An 18,164-nucleotide genomic window follows, 5' to 3' on the forward strand; every position below is an offset into this window, starting at 1 on the left:
AGGTGAATAGGGTAACCTGCGCAACGGTTGCTTGCCTACGATGGTTGTCGAATATCCCGTGGCCTTCGGTTGGTGGAGCAGGTCTGTATTTACGGAGAACTTCGGCGGGAATGGATGTCACTTCATTGGATACCTGTAGAGCAAAAAGCGCCTCAATAGACTCAGGGCACTACGTCCCTCAGACGGCTTTTTTGCCTATTTGCACTCTGCACTATTACCGTCCCGCGCTAATGCCGTCTTCGCGTTCTTTCCCGAAATTCTATCCACTCCCTCATTCCCATTCTCGAGACATTCCACCATCTCGACGGTTCTTCACACAATACCGTCTTCGGTGGCTCAGAATGTGTTTCTGTTCGTCAGTCATTCTCATATCCCGTCCATCGAGAAACAACTTCCTGATCCGCCTGACGGTCTCTTTTTATTTTCTTCACTTTGTTGTTGAATCATCCGTACTCGTTTTCAATCTTCTTTGAACTGTCCAATTTTTCCTCTTTGCTTTGTCTTTATACACTTATCTACTTACAGAGCTTGTTCCTATACCTTTCCTCTCTATTAAATACTTACCACTAAGGCCAACCATGAATGCTGGCATAGAAAGAACTTTCACAGACATCTACATGTACACAATCCCCGCAAAGCGCCGCAAGGGCGTGTGGCGGGGGTTGTTAGGTCACCACCCGTAATCTAGAATAAAACCACATGCAAAACCAAATCATGTCACCTCTACACAAGTATTCCTTTGTTCATGCACTCGAAAAATCTTAATATTACGAAATAAAGTACTTACATGTAATACAATATTCAATAACAGGATACGTACATTGAAATCATGCCGTAGAACTATTAAAAAGATGCGTCCATTAAATAAAAATGGTAGCATACAAGAATAAACGTGGAGGAAGAAATATGTAAGATATCGACGAAGAGATATACTACCAATTCTTAATAAAATAAAATAAAAACTCCCATAGCCGTAATAAGCACGCATTACGGCTAAAGGAGATTTTTTAATTCTATTTTATTAATTTACGAGGCAATAGAGTTCAATTTCTATTATCCTACCAAATCTAATTACGTGATTCCTGTCATGCCTATTATTATATCTAATGGTTCGAGGAAAAAACGACATTTGAAATCTCTCTTTTCCACAATAAATCTCCCTGATTTTACGTTAGTGATCTGATCTACCTGTAAGTAAGTGGGGGCCTGTAATATAGTATGTCCTTAAAATCCTCAGACAAGTAACCTGCCTCAAATTTACGCATTTAATTTAACCTGCATTTAAGCCTACGGTCAACTAGTGGCTCCCATCCTAATTCTTCCAATAGTGTCGTGACACTGCTAACTTGTTCATAACAAACTTTTCACAAACCTAGCTGCTCTTCGTTGCACTTGATCTAGTTCCTGAATTAAGTCTATTTCATGAGGATCCCACACACTCGCAGCATGTTCAAGTTGGGGCCTAGCTAACGTGAAGGAACAAAGCTCTTTGACTTTCATTACAATTATCAAGTATTATTATCATGAATCCTAGCTCTTCATTAACTATTCCGCAAATTTCACGAATGTGTTTTCCCCAGGACATATCCGTATTTCGCATGACACCCAAGTATTTCACCGATTCCACGTGTGTAATGTCGGTTCAATGCATAGTGCGATTTCTGTTGAAGTACTTTTCCTACAGAAATTTATCATAACGTATTTATTCAAATATAATTCTAGACACTTTTTGCAATAAGATTTCTGTTTGAGAAATGTACTCTTATGAAATGGACGCTTATCCTGAATGGCAAGTTAATGATGTCTCTCGTCTCCTTTCCTCCTCTAGTTCGTCCACGTAAGCTTGAGCTGGGAGGTGTGGAGCACCACGTGGTTCAAGGAACGGAAGTGACGCTCCGATGCCACGTTTCCGGGGCGAGGCCTGCTGCGAATGTCACGTGGTACAATGGAACGGAGCCTATACCTTCGGACAAAGTCCTCTCCGACTCCGCCGTGCAGGTGAGTGCGCCCCTCCTCACACTTCCCTCCCTCCCTCGTCATCGTCATGTGTGCGACGCCCTTTGTGAGCCACTTGGAGGCCATTGTGATAATAGTCCGCAAAATGAATACGTTGCCTTGAAAAGATAGATAGGTCTCTCTTTTTCGATCTGTTTTTTATTGATAGAGTAGAATGTCAGTTGCGACGACTTTTGATGCGAAAACATATCCTTTATGCTACCTTCTAATATATATATAAACTCTTCTCTTTGTTGGAAATGGAGTGGCCAGCAATTTTTTACACAGAGCTTCATGGTCCACGAAAACATTAATGTGCATTTTCTGGGAAAAATAGATTTATTGATTTATCTACTAGTACAAATGCTTAAAATTCTTCAAAATACTCTCCCCCCCCCCTGCATCAATAATACACTTGCGGAGACGCGTCTACCACGCCAAAGAAGGCAACCTGAAACTCCTCTCTACAGGAATGTCTCTCCCAGGAACGTTGAGTAACATGCTTTTGGATGTTTTCCACGTCTCCCAATGCTTTCCTTTTAACTCTCTCTCTCTTTATTCGGGGAAATAAAAGTCGCGCGGAGCCAAGTCGGGACTGTAAGGGGGCCGGGGGACCACCGGGCCAGGGAGTTGATAACGATGAAGGACATGTGACTGGCGGCATCGTCATGGTGTCATTGGCATGGCCACGCCGCCGTGCCACAAAGTCGAAAAACATACTTCACGCGGAGGTACGTCTTTCCGCGCAGACTTCTCGGAGCAACTTGGCAACCGGCTGCTTTGGAAGGGCAGACCCCCCCACCACATTTCCCCATCATTTTACCGCGCTGCGATGGATAGTCGTGGAAAAATAAAAGCATGCAAATTGCTTTCATAAAGGACCATATATGCAAAATGAAGACGCTTTTTCCAAGTTGCGAATACATTGAGGTGGTACTGCGAAAGCTCCTTTCACTTTTAGTGAAACTTATTTGCCGAATAAAGTGGCTATACTGCCGATCATTTGGCCACAGAAAGTGGGGCTCTTTTATCATTATTGAACCAACATTTTGCCCCGCCCGTGACGCGCGGTTCTTATTCCAGTAGCGCCCATTGGTTTGAGCACCCGGAGCTTAAGTGATTGAGCACGGCTCTGCTGGAAATTTCATTACCACATGTCTAATTTGTTATCTCTCCGTTTCAGCCGCCGGAGACCAAAGTGCAGAAATCTGTGAGTATCGACTTGGAGTGACGCTTTAATTTTTTCGTGTGGCTTTTCCCTGCTTTTGTGCGGTTTTGGCGTGTCCTGTCCTCAAGTTCTGGTTCTCGCGACGCCGTCGTTCGAGTGTTGGCTTGGATTGCCGATCGGCCGACTGGCAATGTCGCGCGCGCTTTTCAACGTCCGTTCGCTTCCTTCACTTGCATGAGCATCTCTTTGTCTGCATGCGCTGCTGCAAATCTGTGCTTCGCGATTCCGTCTCCTCGGAATGGCCAACTGAATTGCATGGCCAAGATATTTTTTTCATATTATCAACGCATATCAATGTTAATATTCATCTCAATATTTCATCTGAGATTGCAAAATGTATTAAATTTCAATGGAGGTTTACGATAATCGTTTTGTAATGAAATGTTTTAACGATTATTTGCGATTTAATCCTAATTATTTCTCATTACTGCGACTGAAACTCTCTTTTTCATGGATTTCTTTTATATATTTATGCATGACTTCGCATGTTCATAATATAACTCTAACGATTCCTTGTCTGTGTAACTCGCAACGTTTTCGATTGTTTGAACTAGTTCTGTGAGTTTTAGATGAGATTTAGTACAAAGTTGAACATTGTTTTTGAAGAATCAATTTCGCCCATGCGAAAATGCAATACAGGAGTAGCTTCATAGTGCCCTACAGTTCTCTAGGGAATGCCCTACAGTGTTCATCGGCCATCATTCAGTCCCTTTCCCGCCATACGACCGCGCGCCTATCGCTTTATCCCATTTCCTGTCTCCAACCGTACAATGATCACTAAGGGGTAGCATTCGATTGCTCCGTCAGTGAATTTCGACGAATCTCCAGATCCTTGTTGGAAATGTCGTCCTGAAGAGAGATGATTTTATCAAGCACGTTTAAATGTCGAATAGCGCAATTTCCAACATGTATATACTTCCAAAGAAACTGCGGGAGATGCCGCAACAGTTACTTTGAACGGATTCATACACTAATATTATTATTATTATTATTATTATTATTTGGTAATCTACCGTTTAACATAGGTTTTTGGATGGACATAATTACGAATTAAATAATTTGTGACCCCTAGCAAAACACAACATCCTACTCTACATCAGGTCTCTCTTCAGCTCTATGTACTTTCTTCCTCCCTTCATCCCGTCCAACATCCCTATCCTGTTCCTTCCCTTTCCTCGTTTGCCCAACATTCTCCCCTCAATTACAGTCTTCAACATCCCGCTGCCGGTCAATACCCCATTCAGCCACTTTTCCTGCCTCTATTGGATTGCTCCCTACAAACCCCTCTCTTCGCCCACCATACCATGTACTTCCTCATTAAATTTCTTTTCTGTCCATTTCACCTTCTCCATTCTTCTCCACACCCACATTTCAAAAGCCTCCAGTCTACGTCTATCATCCTGCTTCAATGGCCACGTTTCCGCGCCGTACATAGCTACGCTCCATATCAAAGTTTTCACGAGTCTTTTCTTAACATCCTTACTCAACGTCCCCGTCATCAACTCCCTCCTCCTTGTGAAAGCCTCTTTGTCTTGCGCAATTCTTCTCCTTACGTCCCTACTACTTTGACCGTGTAGGTCCAAAACACTACCGAGATACGTAAACTGTTCTAACTGCTCTACATCTACATCTACATAATACCCCGCAAGCCGCCGCAAGGGCGTGTGGCGGGGGGTGTTAGGTCACCAACCGTAAAAAGGAAAAATACCAAATGCAAAAAAAAAACAAAGAAAATTACACCCACAGCAGCGCACACACTCATGCAAATATCCCTTCATCCAATACTCATGCAAACACATATACCGCAAAACAAATAAAACACTGCACCCCGTGATGCAGCACGAAAGCCATCCTACAACACGGAAGCCAGGACACAACAAGCAAGAAATTGAAACATCACTACCACATGAAAATGCACCACGAAACACTACCCCCAAAGAGTCTCTAAAAGGCAGGGAATGCGACCCAACGTTGCAGGTAGCAGGAATTTGCCCCCGCAGAGAGGGACGAGGGATTGAAAGGGAAACTTAAAAACAGATGAACAGAACACGAATGAGGTCATTCGGAAAGAATGGGTTATTATAGCAAAACACATAAGGTTAGTGGAAGAGCATGCATTTAAATACAACTAATTATTTTTTAGACGCAGAGGGTGGCAAGTGGAATTTTTGCTATCTATAACCCTACAGTTGCTATCCCGTATTTTCCGTGGGAAGAAGGAGTCCTTGAGTCGGCTAGTTCTGGCATCTATTTCCCGAATTTTATATGCATGATCCAAGCGAATAATGTATGTAGGAGTACGAATAATTTGCGAGACCTCGGTGCTCTAGTTTTTGCCCTCCTATTTAAATGTTTAACTTAGCCTTTTTCTTTCTAGAAAATTGCATAACCTTTGTTTTATTAATATTGATTCTCATCCCATACCTGTCGCACTGAATTTCCAACTAACCAAGCAATGCTTGCAGCCCCTTGGCTGACTGACAAACTGAAGCTTGGTCATCTGCAAACCTAACTGATTTTACGAATTCCCCGCCCACTTTCATTCCTACATCAAGTTCTTCCCATGCCTCTTTGGTCATTTCCTCTGCATACAAGTTGTGCAGCAACGGTGACAATGGGCAACCCTGCCTTACACCTCTTCCTTACACTGCCCTACCGGACTGCCCGTTTCCCACTCGCACCTGAGCAGTCTGAAACATGTACAGGTTGCGGATTAGCCTCCTTTCCCTCCAATCTATTCCTATTTTCTGCAGAATACTCATTAGTTTTTCCCAATTCACTCTATCAAACGCTTTTTCGAAATCTACGAAACATGCAAATACCTCCTGGTTGTGTTCTATATTCCTCTCGATTAATAATCTCATTACTGCGATGGCATCACGCGTACCTCTCCCCTTCCTAAACCCAAACTGATCATCCCCTAAGTAATCATTTGCCCTACTCTCTATCCTTTTGTTTATGATCCTGAGAACAACTTTAGCTGCGTGGGATATCAAACTTATCGTCCTGTAGTCCTCACATGTTGTAGCCTTTACCTTTTTCGGAATAGGAACTAACACTGATCTCACAAAGTCTTCCGGCCAGATTCCTTCCTCATAAATACTACGGATCAGCCCATATAGCCATATACGCTACGTCATATTCTTTTTCAATGTCTAACTTTGTTGGTCGAAGTTCTTTACTATACCAGTTACCATACTCCTTCCATCTCTCTTCGATCTTTCCTGCGTCAACTATTACCTTACCCGCCTAATCTCTAACTGCTAGCATACATCTTTCTTTCTTACTTCCCGATTAAGATTTAACTTAAAGCCAAAGCAGCCGCCTCACTGAGGAACAGACGCTGCGTGGACTACCTTTGATCTGGTCTCACCCACGGTGACACTGACGTTTTATTATCTACCTTGAAAGTAGTCTATTGACTAATAGTGGGTTAATAGGTATAAATGGTTTCAATTAGTAAGGATGTTAATAATCTCTCCGCGGAGGCATTTCTCGCAGCTTCTCGAGGCGTGGCCCCACTCGAATTAATCAAAATGAGAGACCTTTGGCGATTCGCCGTCTGTTGTTGCCTCCGCAGCAAGATAACGATGGCTCGCGGAATTACCTCGAACAATTCGTCTTCCCCCGTCCCCTTATCATTGGAGGCGGGGTAGAGTGATGTGTATATCGCTCGGGACTTCACATGCGGTCACTTGAGCGTTAACAGTAGGAAAGTATCCTTGATGTTGCATATTCGTCGCCTTCTTCTCAGTACTCTGCTACTTACATGTTGGTTGGGACGGACGTTTGAAAACCGTAATGCAATCTCTTGAATAACCTTGCATTGCTATGGACTGCGATGCATAATCGGAACGGGAGAATTTCGTTGTAAATCGAGAATTAAACTGAATATCTATTTCGTCCGCCTATGCCCACACTGCTGGGCAATTCGGAATTAATGATAAACATTCGGCACTAGTTAATGCAACCTCGCGACAATATTTCGTTATTATTTTCTCATTATTCACTTCCTCCTACACAGTATTGTTATTCTGCGGAAAGATTTTATTACTTCTCTTGACAATATTGTCCTCTTCGTGCGATGTAAGCCCTAGAAGTATGAGTAATGGAACGTAAACATGAGCGTAGCCGCGCGTGGTTGTGCAAACCCTTTGGTTGTAATTGACGCTCCCCGTGGCGCATAGCTGCCCCCACTCCTCCTCCTCATCAACTCCCCCCCGTGCTACGATACCTTTTGCCTTCCGTATTTTTATTCCGTCCCCTTTGCCTTTGTCGCTCTCAATCGATCGCGTCACTTCCCGTCCCCCCACCTCTCCCAGAGTCCCTCGTGGGCACCAATTGGTTGGGGGGGGGGGGAGGGGGAGGAGGGATGGGTGGTCAATCACCGCCGCGCCAATTGAGAATCACCGACCGTGACTCGACTTGGGTCTTTGCTTGCGAAAACACTCCCAACCCCGGAACTAGCGTATCTTTTCAATGTGCGGATGCATCTCTGGCGATGCGAATGAAATTGAAATAGGGTGAGCAGGGCAGTCTGTCGTCCGTGAAAACGTCACGAAAAACTGATTGGGAATGTTATCCTTCTCTTATCAGGGATTGGCTTATCGTGAAGAATCTTTCTGATGCAGAAGTGGAGGTCTCTCATTTTGTTTTTCGATCCATTTCAAAATCAGCATTACATGATTCTGTGAATGATATTCGATGTCTTTCAACATTTTCATGATGTTGCAATACTTTAAACATCTGACACGACATTTGAGGTTCAGTCCGAGGAACTCGTGCAAAATCACTTGTTTCGATTGGGAATCTTCTTCCCAAGAATCATAATTTCACCATTTTAAAACAAAGGTCTCCTTTCTGCTCCGTATAGATTCAAAAATTTAATGTTCACACGTGCCCCAAAGTTTCACTAGTGCGAGGTTATTGCTGAGTGTCAGCGGTGCCGATTGATATCCGGTGAAAGGCATTTGCGGGAGGCCGAGGATTCCGCGGTTAGATTGAATTCAGTCTGGGATATTAAGATTTTATCCTTCAACCAACCGGCTAATTGTTTTAACTGTCTTTTCTTTCCAAGTCTGTGGGGAGAAGATAGCTTCCAATTTTTTGGTATGCCAGAAAATTTCATTCGCTAAAATGTTCTTATAAAATTCAACTGATGAAGCATGTGATCGTATCACTGGAATTATGAGAGGGGAATTTTTACATCCATTATTAGCACTTGGGTGCAAATCACGCGACAATGGGTGCACGTATTATACAAAGTAGTCTACGTGAGTGTACGCACTGAATAAAATTTCCTTGGATTAATTTAGTTGTTACTCAAATGATCTTATGTGCTCGAAGGAACTGACGGAAACGCTGGAGGGAGCTAAAAGTCAATCAATGCATGATCGGTGAGGGGCAAATAATGTATCCACGCGCAGCGTAGATTGCTTGTGAATACATTAGTTGCCTCTCTCAGTTGCCGTTTTAATAGGTTCAGTGAATTAACTATTCCCATAATACGTTCCAGTATAAGGCGAAAAACTGTTTGCATTTCGCTACCATGAAAGTACCCGATTACGAAGTTATGAGGTAAGGATCAAAACTTTTCCGGAAAGAGTTTTTTGCACCTTTGATTTAAAAAAATTCACTCCTTAAAAAAATTCTTGTACCAGCTCTAAGGGGGAGTCAAACGGTAAATTCTCACTTCAAGTTTTTAAATGTAGCAGTTTTGAAACAATTCATTGATATAATTAATTTATTACTAATCTTTCTGAACATTCTTATTCTTTGTGCAATTGTCTCAATATTTTACACTAACTTTATTGCATCGTATTCAATTGAAAATTTAATGGTTTTATCTTTTACTCATTACTTCGACTTAATATCGAATCTAAGATTTTTAGGCGATATTTCAAATGCTAAAAAGCGCACGTTACACACTGAAACTGTTGAAATCTAACATACGTATAGTCATGTGATTTTGATACAAACTTGGCTGAATTTTTATTTCATCTCGATAAATAGAGCGTGCGGCGTCATAACTTTCTGATTGCATTTAAGTCGTCAGCTATTTACACTATCTTCATGGCTGAAAACAAAAGATTGGGATGTTGAAAGAATCAGTGTTCACGTGGCTGAGTTAATCTGAATACTTATCCTTGGCTGAGTTCACACAATAGGTTCCGTGACTTCTTTCCTGCTTTCCTTATTGCTCCAATCATGCACGACCGCTACTATGGCATTTCACTCGCTCCGAGCGAAGGGAGTTTTCGTGAAGCCGGGTGGCGCGCGTTAACTGCGCACTTGGACTTAACTTGGTCTCCGGGCACCCGCTCAGCCGCCCGTCGCGCCTGATATGTATCGATATGAACCAGGGGGGGGGGGTTGCGACTTTGGGGCCCTTTAATGGCTTCCCCGTCCCCACAGGGCATGCCAAGGGTCGACGCGGGAGGATAATCTCGCCTTTAATTAAGTGCACAAATAATCCCCGGGGCGGGTTGGAAGAGCGTGTAATCGGTACCTGTCACCCCTTGCGCCGGGGTTTTGAGATGTAACCCTCTTCAAGCCCTTCCCCCGACGCCACCCCCTTCCTTCCAGTCCGTGCCCTCTCATTACGGTCCCCGCCCCCCGTGGGCCCTTGCTCTCGTGGTCGCCAACCCGCCCTGACGGGTCCCCAACACCCGACGCCGGGCTTGAAACCTTCCCTCCCCGCTTTGAGGCTCGCTCCCTCTCGTCTCTTCGCGACTTGACTCGTCTTCTCTCCGAATACGTATTATGAGAACGTGATTTCATCAAGTTCCTCTCCCTGGAAACCGCGGCATAAATGGGTGTATTGGCAGGGGTATCTGGAACAACATCAGTTATATTTTCTTTCCCCGAGAATATAAATACGGACTTATGAAATATATATATATATATATATATATATATATATATATATATATATATATATATATATATATATACACACACACACACACACACACACACGAGGGTCATCCGGAAAGTAGTACCCGTTCGTGAAATAAAGACACAAAAGTAAATATTAACAAACATAAAAAATTTTATTTGAAAGAGGATACTTTAAACTACTTCTCAACATAATCTCCAAGCAAATTAAGGCATTTGTCATAACGTGTGACAAGTTTCTGTATTCCTGCTGCATAGTCCTTCGCCGCCAGCTCATTGAGATACGCGAGGGACCCATCTTGCACAAATTTTTGCATAATGCAGATGGTGTTTAACAATTTCATGAACAATTGTTCGAGAAACATTGGGAAAATGCTCACAGATGTCATCAATTGTGACGCGCCGATCGTTCCTCACGAATTCGTCAACTGAGCTCACCAGTTGGTCTGTAATGACAGACGGTCTCTCCGAACGCTCATCGTCGTGTGTGTTCCCCCTCCCCATGTTGAAGTTGCGACACCACCGCCGAACAGACGACTCGTCCATTACATTGTCTCCATACACCTCCTTTAATTGGCGATGAATATCACATGGGCGAACGTTTCTTGCATTGAGGAATTTAATCACTGCCCTCACTTCACAACTGGCGGCGTTCTCAATTTTTTTTTAAACATTGTAAACAATCACAGAAACAACACAGGCAATGCTAGCGTCACGCAACTTGGCTCAGAGAAGGCAGACAAGCCACTGAAGCTATCTGACCTCGTCCAGCGGCTACTCGCGTCGTCAGCACTTCATGCGGCACGAACGGGTACTACTTTCCGGATGACCCTCGTGTGTGTGTGTGTGTGTGTATATATATATACACACATATACACATATATACACATATATACATATATACACATATATACACATATATACATATATACAATAAACATTGATAACTACGACTCAAGATTGAATCGTCGATTAGTATTATAAGCCTATAACCTACCGGTTCAGGTAGGTTTTTGGATGGACACAACTACCAAATAAATACTCGTATGTTGAGAATCCTAACAAAACACAATCTAGCAACCTACTCTACCTTAGGTCTCTCTTCATCTCTGAGTACCTTCTTCCTCCCTTCATCCTGTCCAACATCCCTATCCTATTCCTGCCCTTTCCACGTTTGCCTAACATTCTCCCCTCTATTACAGTCTTCAACATCCCACTACCGATCAATACACCCTTCATCCATTTTTCCTACCTCCTTAGGATTTCTCCTAACAAACAACTCTCCCCCACCATATTCAGTACTGCCTCCTTTGTTTTCCTTTCGGTCCATTTCACCTTCTCCATTCTCCTCCACACCCACATTTCAAAAGCCTCCTGTCTACGTCTATCCTCCTGCTTCAGTGATCGATTAGTGATTACCATTTCAATTGGAATTGATAGTTCCCTGGGCGGTTCGTGTGATAATCTTACTTTTAAGGTCATCTCGTTTTTGCTCGGAATGCGTTCTTCATAATATAGTCACCTACCGGAATCGGCTCTTCAGAAGTTTGGCCCACTGCTTCCGTCTTCCCCCTCTGTTCCGTTGGCCTCCAGTCGTGTGTTTCTCCCTGGAAATGGAGTCCAGCGGCTCAGTGAAAACTTCCGCAGGGAAGTGCGTTATGTGCCGGCTGTTGGCTTCCCTCTCCCCCCACCCACTCTTTCTTCTGACGTCCGCGGGACTCCGCGGCGCTGCTCCTCTGTCATTCAAGGTCTTTGCCTGGATGCGTATTGTCACTCCTGAAATTACTGAGGGCACGTCACTGTATCCTACTCTTCGGTATTTTGAAACCAGGTCATACCGAAATATTAACGACATCAAACTTTCCTCGCTCCTATTCCACCGCACGTAGGAGAGGAAAGATGAAAGTTCTCACTTTTGGAACGAAAGGAATAGTAATTCACCACTGCGATTCCAAGCGCTTCACCCGAAACCAGAAGTCCGATTGGTGTGGTGGCGTATTTGGTGAGTATTAGTTTCCCTTAATCGTGAAAAAATAGAATTGAACTCCGTGAAATTTCTCGTCCACGGCATTGGAATAGGACTTTCGAGCAATAAATGCTCAAAGAGAAACAACGGGAATGCTTAAATCATGTATCGATTAAAATTAGATCAAAATTCGATTAAAAGTGAACGAATTTTCATGTTAGGTAATTAACGATTCAAACAAAACCCTATCATTTGAAATGTACGCATCCGCTTCGTCGTTAAGTATTATGATGGACACGGAACGTCCAGTGACCCCGTGGCGCCTTAGTGTTTGGGACGTAATTCAACCCATCTTAGAGCCGCGCGGAAGGCTAGTTACATCGTTTCTGGAGTGAACATTGCGTTTCTAATAGGTAGGCTGTAGTATTCAGTCTGTCGGAAATCACCAACCTGACATTGTGTCTCGCTAATTTCTCCAATAAGAACGTCCCATCTCCTACGGTATGAGTATCAACGCTTGGTTCATATACCTCTTGGGAATTTGGTCCGTCTCACCATGAGCTAAAATCTATTAACACCCTAAGCAGAAAACTGCGCCCGTTGATGAAGTTCAACCAGTGACCAGACAGCACGACAACCCGCACATATGGCGACGATCGGTGGGGTCGCCATTGAGTGTTGCCAAGAGATCGAATCGTGGCCCCGTGGCTTGAAGCTGTTCAGCCATCGCCACTCTAATGCGCCGGCAAATTCACTCAGGGTAGATCGAGGGTCTGATTGGTGCACTGAAGTATTTTTTCCCGGTTTTTCGCGTCTAGAATCCGGGTTTTAATCTTGGGTTTTTCCATCGTTGTATAATCCCTAAGCATTTCCATGTGAGGTAGGTAGGTTTTCGTACGCTTCCCGTGATTTAGTTTTTTTAATAACCTGCAAGCTAACGTTAGGGTGTGTGGCAGGGGTTGAACACACACCAGACTAATTTTGATCCTAATATTACCCATACAGCGGTGGAACTATCGTTCGTGGCATCTCTGACATCTTAAATCTATCTGTTCCACTCTCATTGCCTTTAATTTTGTTGAATGATCTCTCCCACCGTATTACTATGGGAGTGATACAAGATTTTCAAAATCACTACTTAAGTATCATCCATCCAATTAATGCAAGAGATTCAATGTGTAAACTAACCTCCGCTCCAGTGAGTGATTCCTAGTCGAGCTACTCTAATATTTTGGATATGCTGCTGAGTTTATCATAACAACGTTTTACAAATCTAGCTCCTTGACGTTGCACGCGATCCAATTCGGCAATCGATCCAACGTCGTGATGATCCCATAATATAATAGCAGCATATTCTAAATGAGGCCTAACCAACGACAGATAACATTTCACTTTGACCTTTTCATCAAATTTACCCGGTACTCTTCTAATAAATCTTTATTTTTTGTTGGCTTGGCCACATAATCCCCACATGTGTTTCACCCAGGAGAGGTAATGAGTGAGGGTGACGCCTAGGTATTTAATTGAGTCTACACTTACCATTTCGGTGTTCCCGATTCAGTAGTCGTTCGGGAGGGAATTCCTCTTTTTCCAAAGATTCATCACTACTCACTTTTTTAAGTTCAATTGTAATTGCCAAGTGTCGCACCAGCGTTGTGTAGCATTGAGATCATCTGACAAATCTGCTGTGGATCCTCAGGATCACGGATATCATGGTAAACCTCTGCATCATGGGCAAATAAACGTATCTTACTAGTGACTACGGAGTCAATGCCATTGCTGTAAAGAAGGAATAAAAGAGGTCCGATGACACTTCCCTGGGGAACACTTGAAGTAACATCTACTGCATGTATGTAACTGTGTGGTCCCCATGCGCCTTTCGTAAATAGACCCGTGCCCACTCCGTTCCTCTCTACTCGCTCCTTCCCTTTACCCTGAGAACCCCATCCTCACCAAATTACTCTCTTACATTCATACCCCTTATCCTTGACAACTTTGTGTTTTCCCTTATATTAAGTGTGGTGGCTAATAACAAAACGCTTGGCTCTCCACGGTTCCACTGGGATAATAGAACCGCTTGGGTTTCATTTCCGACCTCGGCCAGTGGACTCGCCTCAGTGACTCGCATTCAGTGACCGTTCCTTTGAAGTGACTCCTACGTGAACGGTTGCTGCTTTTCTTGGAGTTTCATTTCGACGACCTTCAATTCTCCACCATTTCATCATCATTTCATTTGTTTGTGGAAGCTTATTGTTCGAAAATTCAAAATATGTTCTCCTTAAGTCTCCAAAGTTGCTCTCCTTTGTCCGCCTGGACTTCGATTCACGTAAAACAATGAATTTACTTTGATTATGTATGCATCGATAAACATAAGTATCGTTATTAATTCTGGTAAATCCATGTACAAACGAATGTTTTCTCGTTGAGCATTGGCGAAATGGTAACTCCATCCAATTAATTAAAACATTATTTCTGTTAATTAATATTGCTTCCAGGTATGCATGTAAAACGAGAGGATATATATGAGCGTGGGTACTGTTGATGGGACAATATTTTGGTTGAGGTACTTTTATTTGGCGGAACATTTAATTGAATTCTTTTGCAAACCTCAAAAGATTGACTCTTCAAAAATACTTGCATTTAAAAATTTGAATAATTTAACAAAGGTATAATTTAATTAATACTGCTGTAAAATAAGGATTTATTGAATCGCAATTGAATAAATACCTATATCTCATCCCGTCGCTTTGGAAGAAATGAGTAGTCATCTAATTCTACTTTTGATCAGTTGTTTTTGTGGAGCGTGATGGTGGTTCTCAGGTAGAAAAGTTTTCGCCCAATTAATTCTTCTGTTAAAGGATGATTTTCAAAAATAAATTTAGCTTCATAACTCACAAGCTTTCATCTGTATTATTCTCTCGGAGTTATTTTCCCTCTCATCGTCCGTTGGTCGCCGTATTCCGTGAGAAATATTGTTTCCTGGCCAAATGCAACCAAAATGTGGTCCCCTTTGAATGATAATCATTCAATTACGACCCTGATTTCATTAATTGTCATTATTAGAATCTTTACTTTTATAATTAAAAGCTTTCCTTTCGGTTGAGTTTTGCGCATTACCATGTCGTCATTACCGCGGTTCGAGTCGATATCTAATTCAAGCCGCTGGGAAATATTGAGAACCGTCTCCACCTCCCGTTCTCCTGAAGTGAAGGCTTCGCGTTTTCGGCGCCAAGTGCCGATCGCCACCGGCCAGCCTTCCCTGGCGCCACCCAGCAGGGGCGCCTTGCTCTCGAGGACAACGAAGCTAGTCTGGCGTTAGAACCTCCGCGTGCGTCATTTGTTGGCTGCCGCCGCGTGTTCTCCCAGGGTGCAAGCGTCGTTCGGGATGTCCCGGGGGGGGGGGTTGAGGGGGGGGGGGGGATCGCGTAAATCCGCATCTTAGCGATCATGAACTCGTCGCCCGAGGAGAAATATCACTCCCCCTATCATTCCTCGGAGAAATTCAATCTACCTAAGATATTAATACCCGAGGCTGCTTCGTATCTGCCGCCACCCCTGCCTCTCCACCCGAGAGCCTCCGTTACTCATTGTCCCCACTTGATCCCCCCCCAGGTGCTCTTTCACCCCCCGTGGCAGGTGTGAACCGAGGCCCCCTGCGAAACTCCCAAATCCCCCCTCCCCCCCCCGAGGCCAACGCTGCCCGATGAAGGTGCCCGCCCTCGATTTGCATTGCGAGGGGGCGCCTAATCGGGGGCGCGTCGGGCCAAGGGTGGCGCCTCGCAAATGGGTCCGCTAACACCAGGGGTTAGAACAATAATCCTATCAACTCCAGGCTCGAGGTCTGTTCCTGCCATCTCCGTCTCGGCCGCCTTTGCGCCGCCCTCTTAGTACATTGTTAGATCGGTCGTTGTTATTCCAATGCATGGACCCACTACTGAAGCCTTCCTCACGAATTACATGAAAGCAATTATCTCTGAAACCACTGTTCCAATCTTGACCATCTAATAATGAATGAGCGCCGTGTATTTCAAAAATGTACTCATTACGCAACTGTAGATAGGGGTGAAAGGTCTTTAGATCTTAAGATTTACTCCATATTGAAGGTGATTCACGGAACGACGCCGGAAACCATTAATTTTTCTGACGTTACGGGCTTTCCTTCTAGAAAATAGTACAGAAGTTATTTGCTGTCGCTTTTGGTTTACATTTTATAATTCCAAAGATTACTCCTTCCAGAAGGCCAACGGAGGAAAGTAATGTCGAGTGAAGGAATTTTATTTTGCTTCTTGTGAAAATATAATATGGAACATAAAAATATGAGTTCAATGTTAGTTCAACGATTTTCTTATTGTTGGCCGATGTTCCTCAGACTCAGATATTCCGTCTTAGGGTTCCGTTATGTCGTGGGATAAACTCATCCGAAGTTGGCAACCCTTCTTCCATGCCGTCGTCATTAGGAACTCCTCGCAAACGGATTGGCAAATTGACGTTTTCGGCAGGAGAACAGATGTAACGGAAGCTAACTGCGATTTAAAGTGACGAGACGCGATCGGTAACCCCTGTTTCACCTTTCCTAAAATAAACCAGCCTCTTACGTCGTCTACAGTAAAAAAAGACGATTTGTAGAAAATGCAGCAGTTTAATGAATCTCGCGCATCTTTTTTGTAAAATCATAGTACTGGTCGTCAGGGTGTGAATATCTTACGTGTCGTGGGAGCCTGCGCCATCAGTTCCATCGAAGGCCATGGGTTGCCTCAATTCTCTGCTCCAATCACTCGCTCGAACCTATTTCTCGGCTGAGAGTTTCTCTCAAATGTGTGTTTGTTGGCTTCATTAAAAGGACGGTTGAAGAGTAGAGAATAGGTTTAAAGTTCGCAGTTAGACAAGTGCCCGCCAAGCGTGTACACCGTTCATGTGTGGGGCCAACGAATACTACCATGCGTCGCGTGCGAATTGCTAGTGTTCTGTTGTTCCAGATTGTGTCGTTCACTTTTTGACCCTTAACTGTTCAATTGCTTTCTATGCACTCGGAAGTAATAGAAACTTTAAAGTTCGAATACGGGCCTACAATCCCTAAAAAAACAGGGCACGCCACCTCTTAAATTTGCGTAAAAAATATCAATGTTTTCACAAATAACGAGGAGGAATTCATCTTCCTTCTTCCATTTTTATTGATTCGTTACTATTTACCACGGACCAATTTATTTTCAAAACCACATGAGCTCAGATGCGCCCTCTAGGTCACGCCTGGATCCAAGGTCAGACTGACTGGCTAGGGTTCTATCTCCAAATAAGTATTTCACTGTGGAATCTTAACCCATATTAATCACAAGATACGTGTGAATTGTTCATATTAAGTGTGAAACCCACTGCGCAAAACGGCATAACCCTTCGAAAGAGACTTGAATTCCACGCGCCTAACTATAACTCCTTTCATTGCTTCCAGAATACGTTATTTATCCCTATTAGTTGTCCTTAGCATTGAAAGGTACATAATTTGTATTCCATTTAATTATTGAAATTAAATCAATGCTTACTTATGTATCGCGAGAATGCGTCAGCCGACGCTCACATTAAAAATGAATCAAATGTATTTATGAAGTTTAATATTAATTTTAGTACTGTTTTGTAATAATTGTAAGTACTTCGTTATATTTTTATAATAAGATGGTCGCACAGTATACATCTACATCTACTTAATACCCCGCAAGCCGCCGCAAGGGCGTGTGGCGGGGGGTGTTAGGACACCATTCGTAATTAAGAAAAGAAAAAAACGGCATTCAAGAACCACAAATTCATACATCCACAAAAAAACATGGCATACATTCATGCAAGAACACTTCCACCACACAAACATGCAAACACTCAAACTACATCTTACATACACATGCACCTGAAAGTATACCTAACAGCTTTGCAGTGTTTCACTTTGCTCCGACTTGTAAATTCAATGTTTTCAATATTTCTAAAGTGACTTCGGTTTCTTACTATTATGATTTCTGGAAAGGCGTGGTGTTAGAACAACCCCCAAATATTTAACTTGATCGGCCGTAGTCAGTACTGAACCCTCTATTTCGT

General features: G+C 43.2%; 1 protein-coding gene across 1 annotated transcript in view; it reads left to right on the plus strand.

Moving 5' to 3' along the window:
- Window positions 1–18,164, plus strand: part of nrm (neuromusculin) — a 692,888-nt gene that overhangs the window by 587,641 nt on the left and 87,083 nt on the right. Inside the window, exons 6-7 of the mRNA XM_071593903.1 lie at window positions 1,829–1,998; window positions 3,179–3,205. Coding sequence (XP_071450004.1) covers window positions 1,829–1,998; window positions 3,179–3,205 — 197 coding nt within the window. The remainder of the gene's footprint in view (window positions 1–1,828; window positions 1,999–3,178; window positions 3,206–18,164) is intronic.

Source organism: Hetaerina americana, unplaced genomic scaffold (genome assembly GCF_022747635.1).
Source record: "Hetaerina americana unplaced genomic scaffold, ioHetAmer1.1.p SCAF_6, whole genome shotgun sequence".
NCBI classification, from domain to species: domain Eukaryota; kingdom Metazoa; phylum Arthropoda; class Insecta; order Odonata; family Calopterygidae; genus Hetaerina; species Hetaerina americana.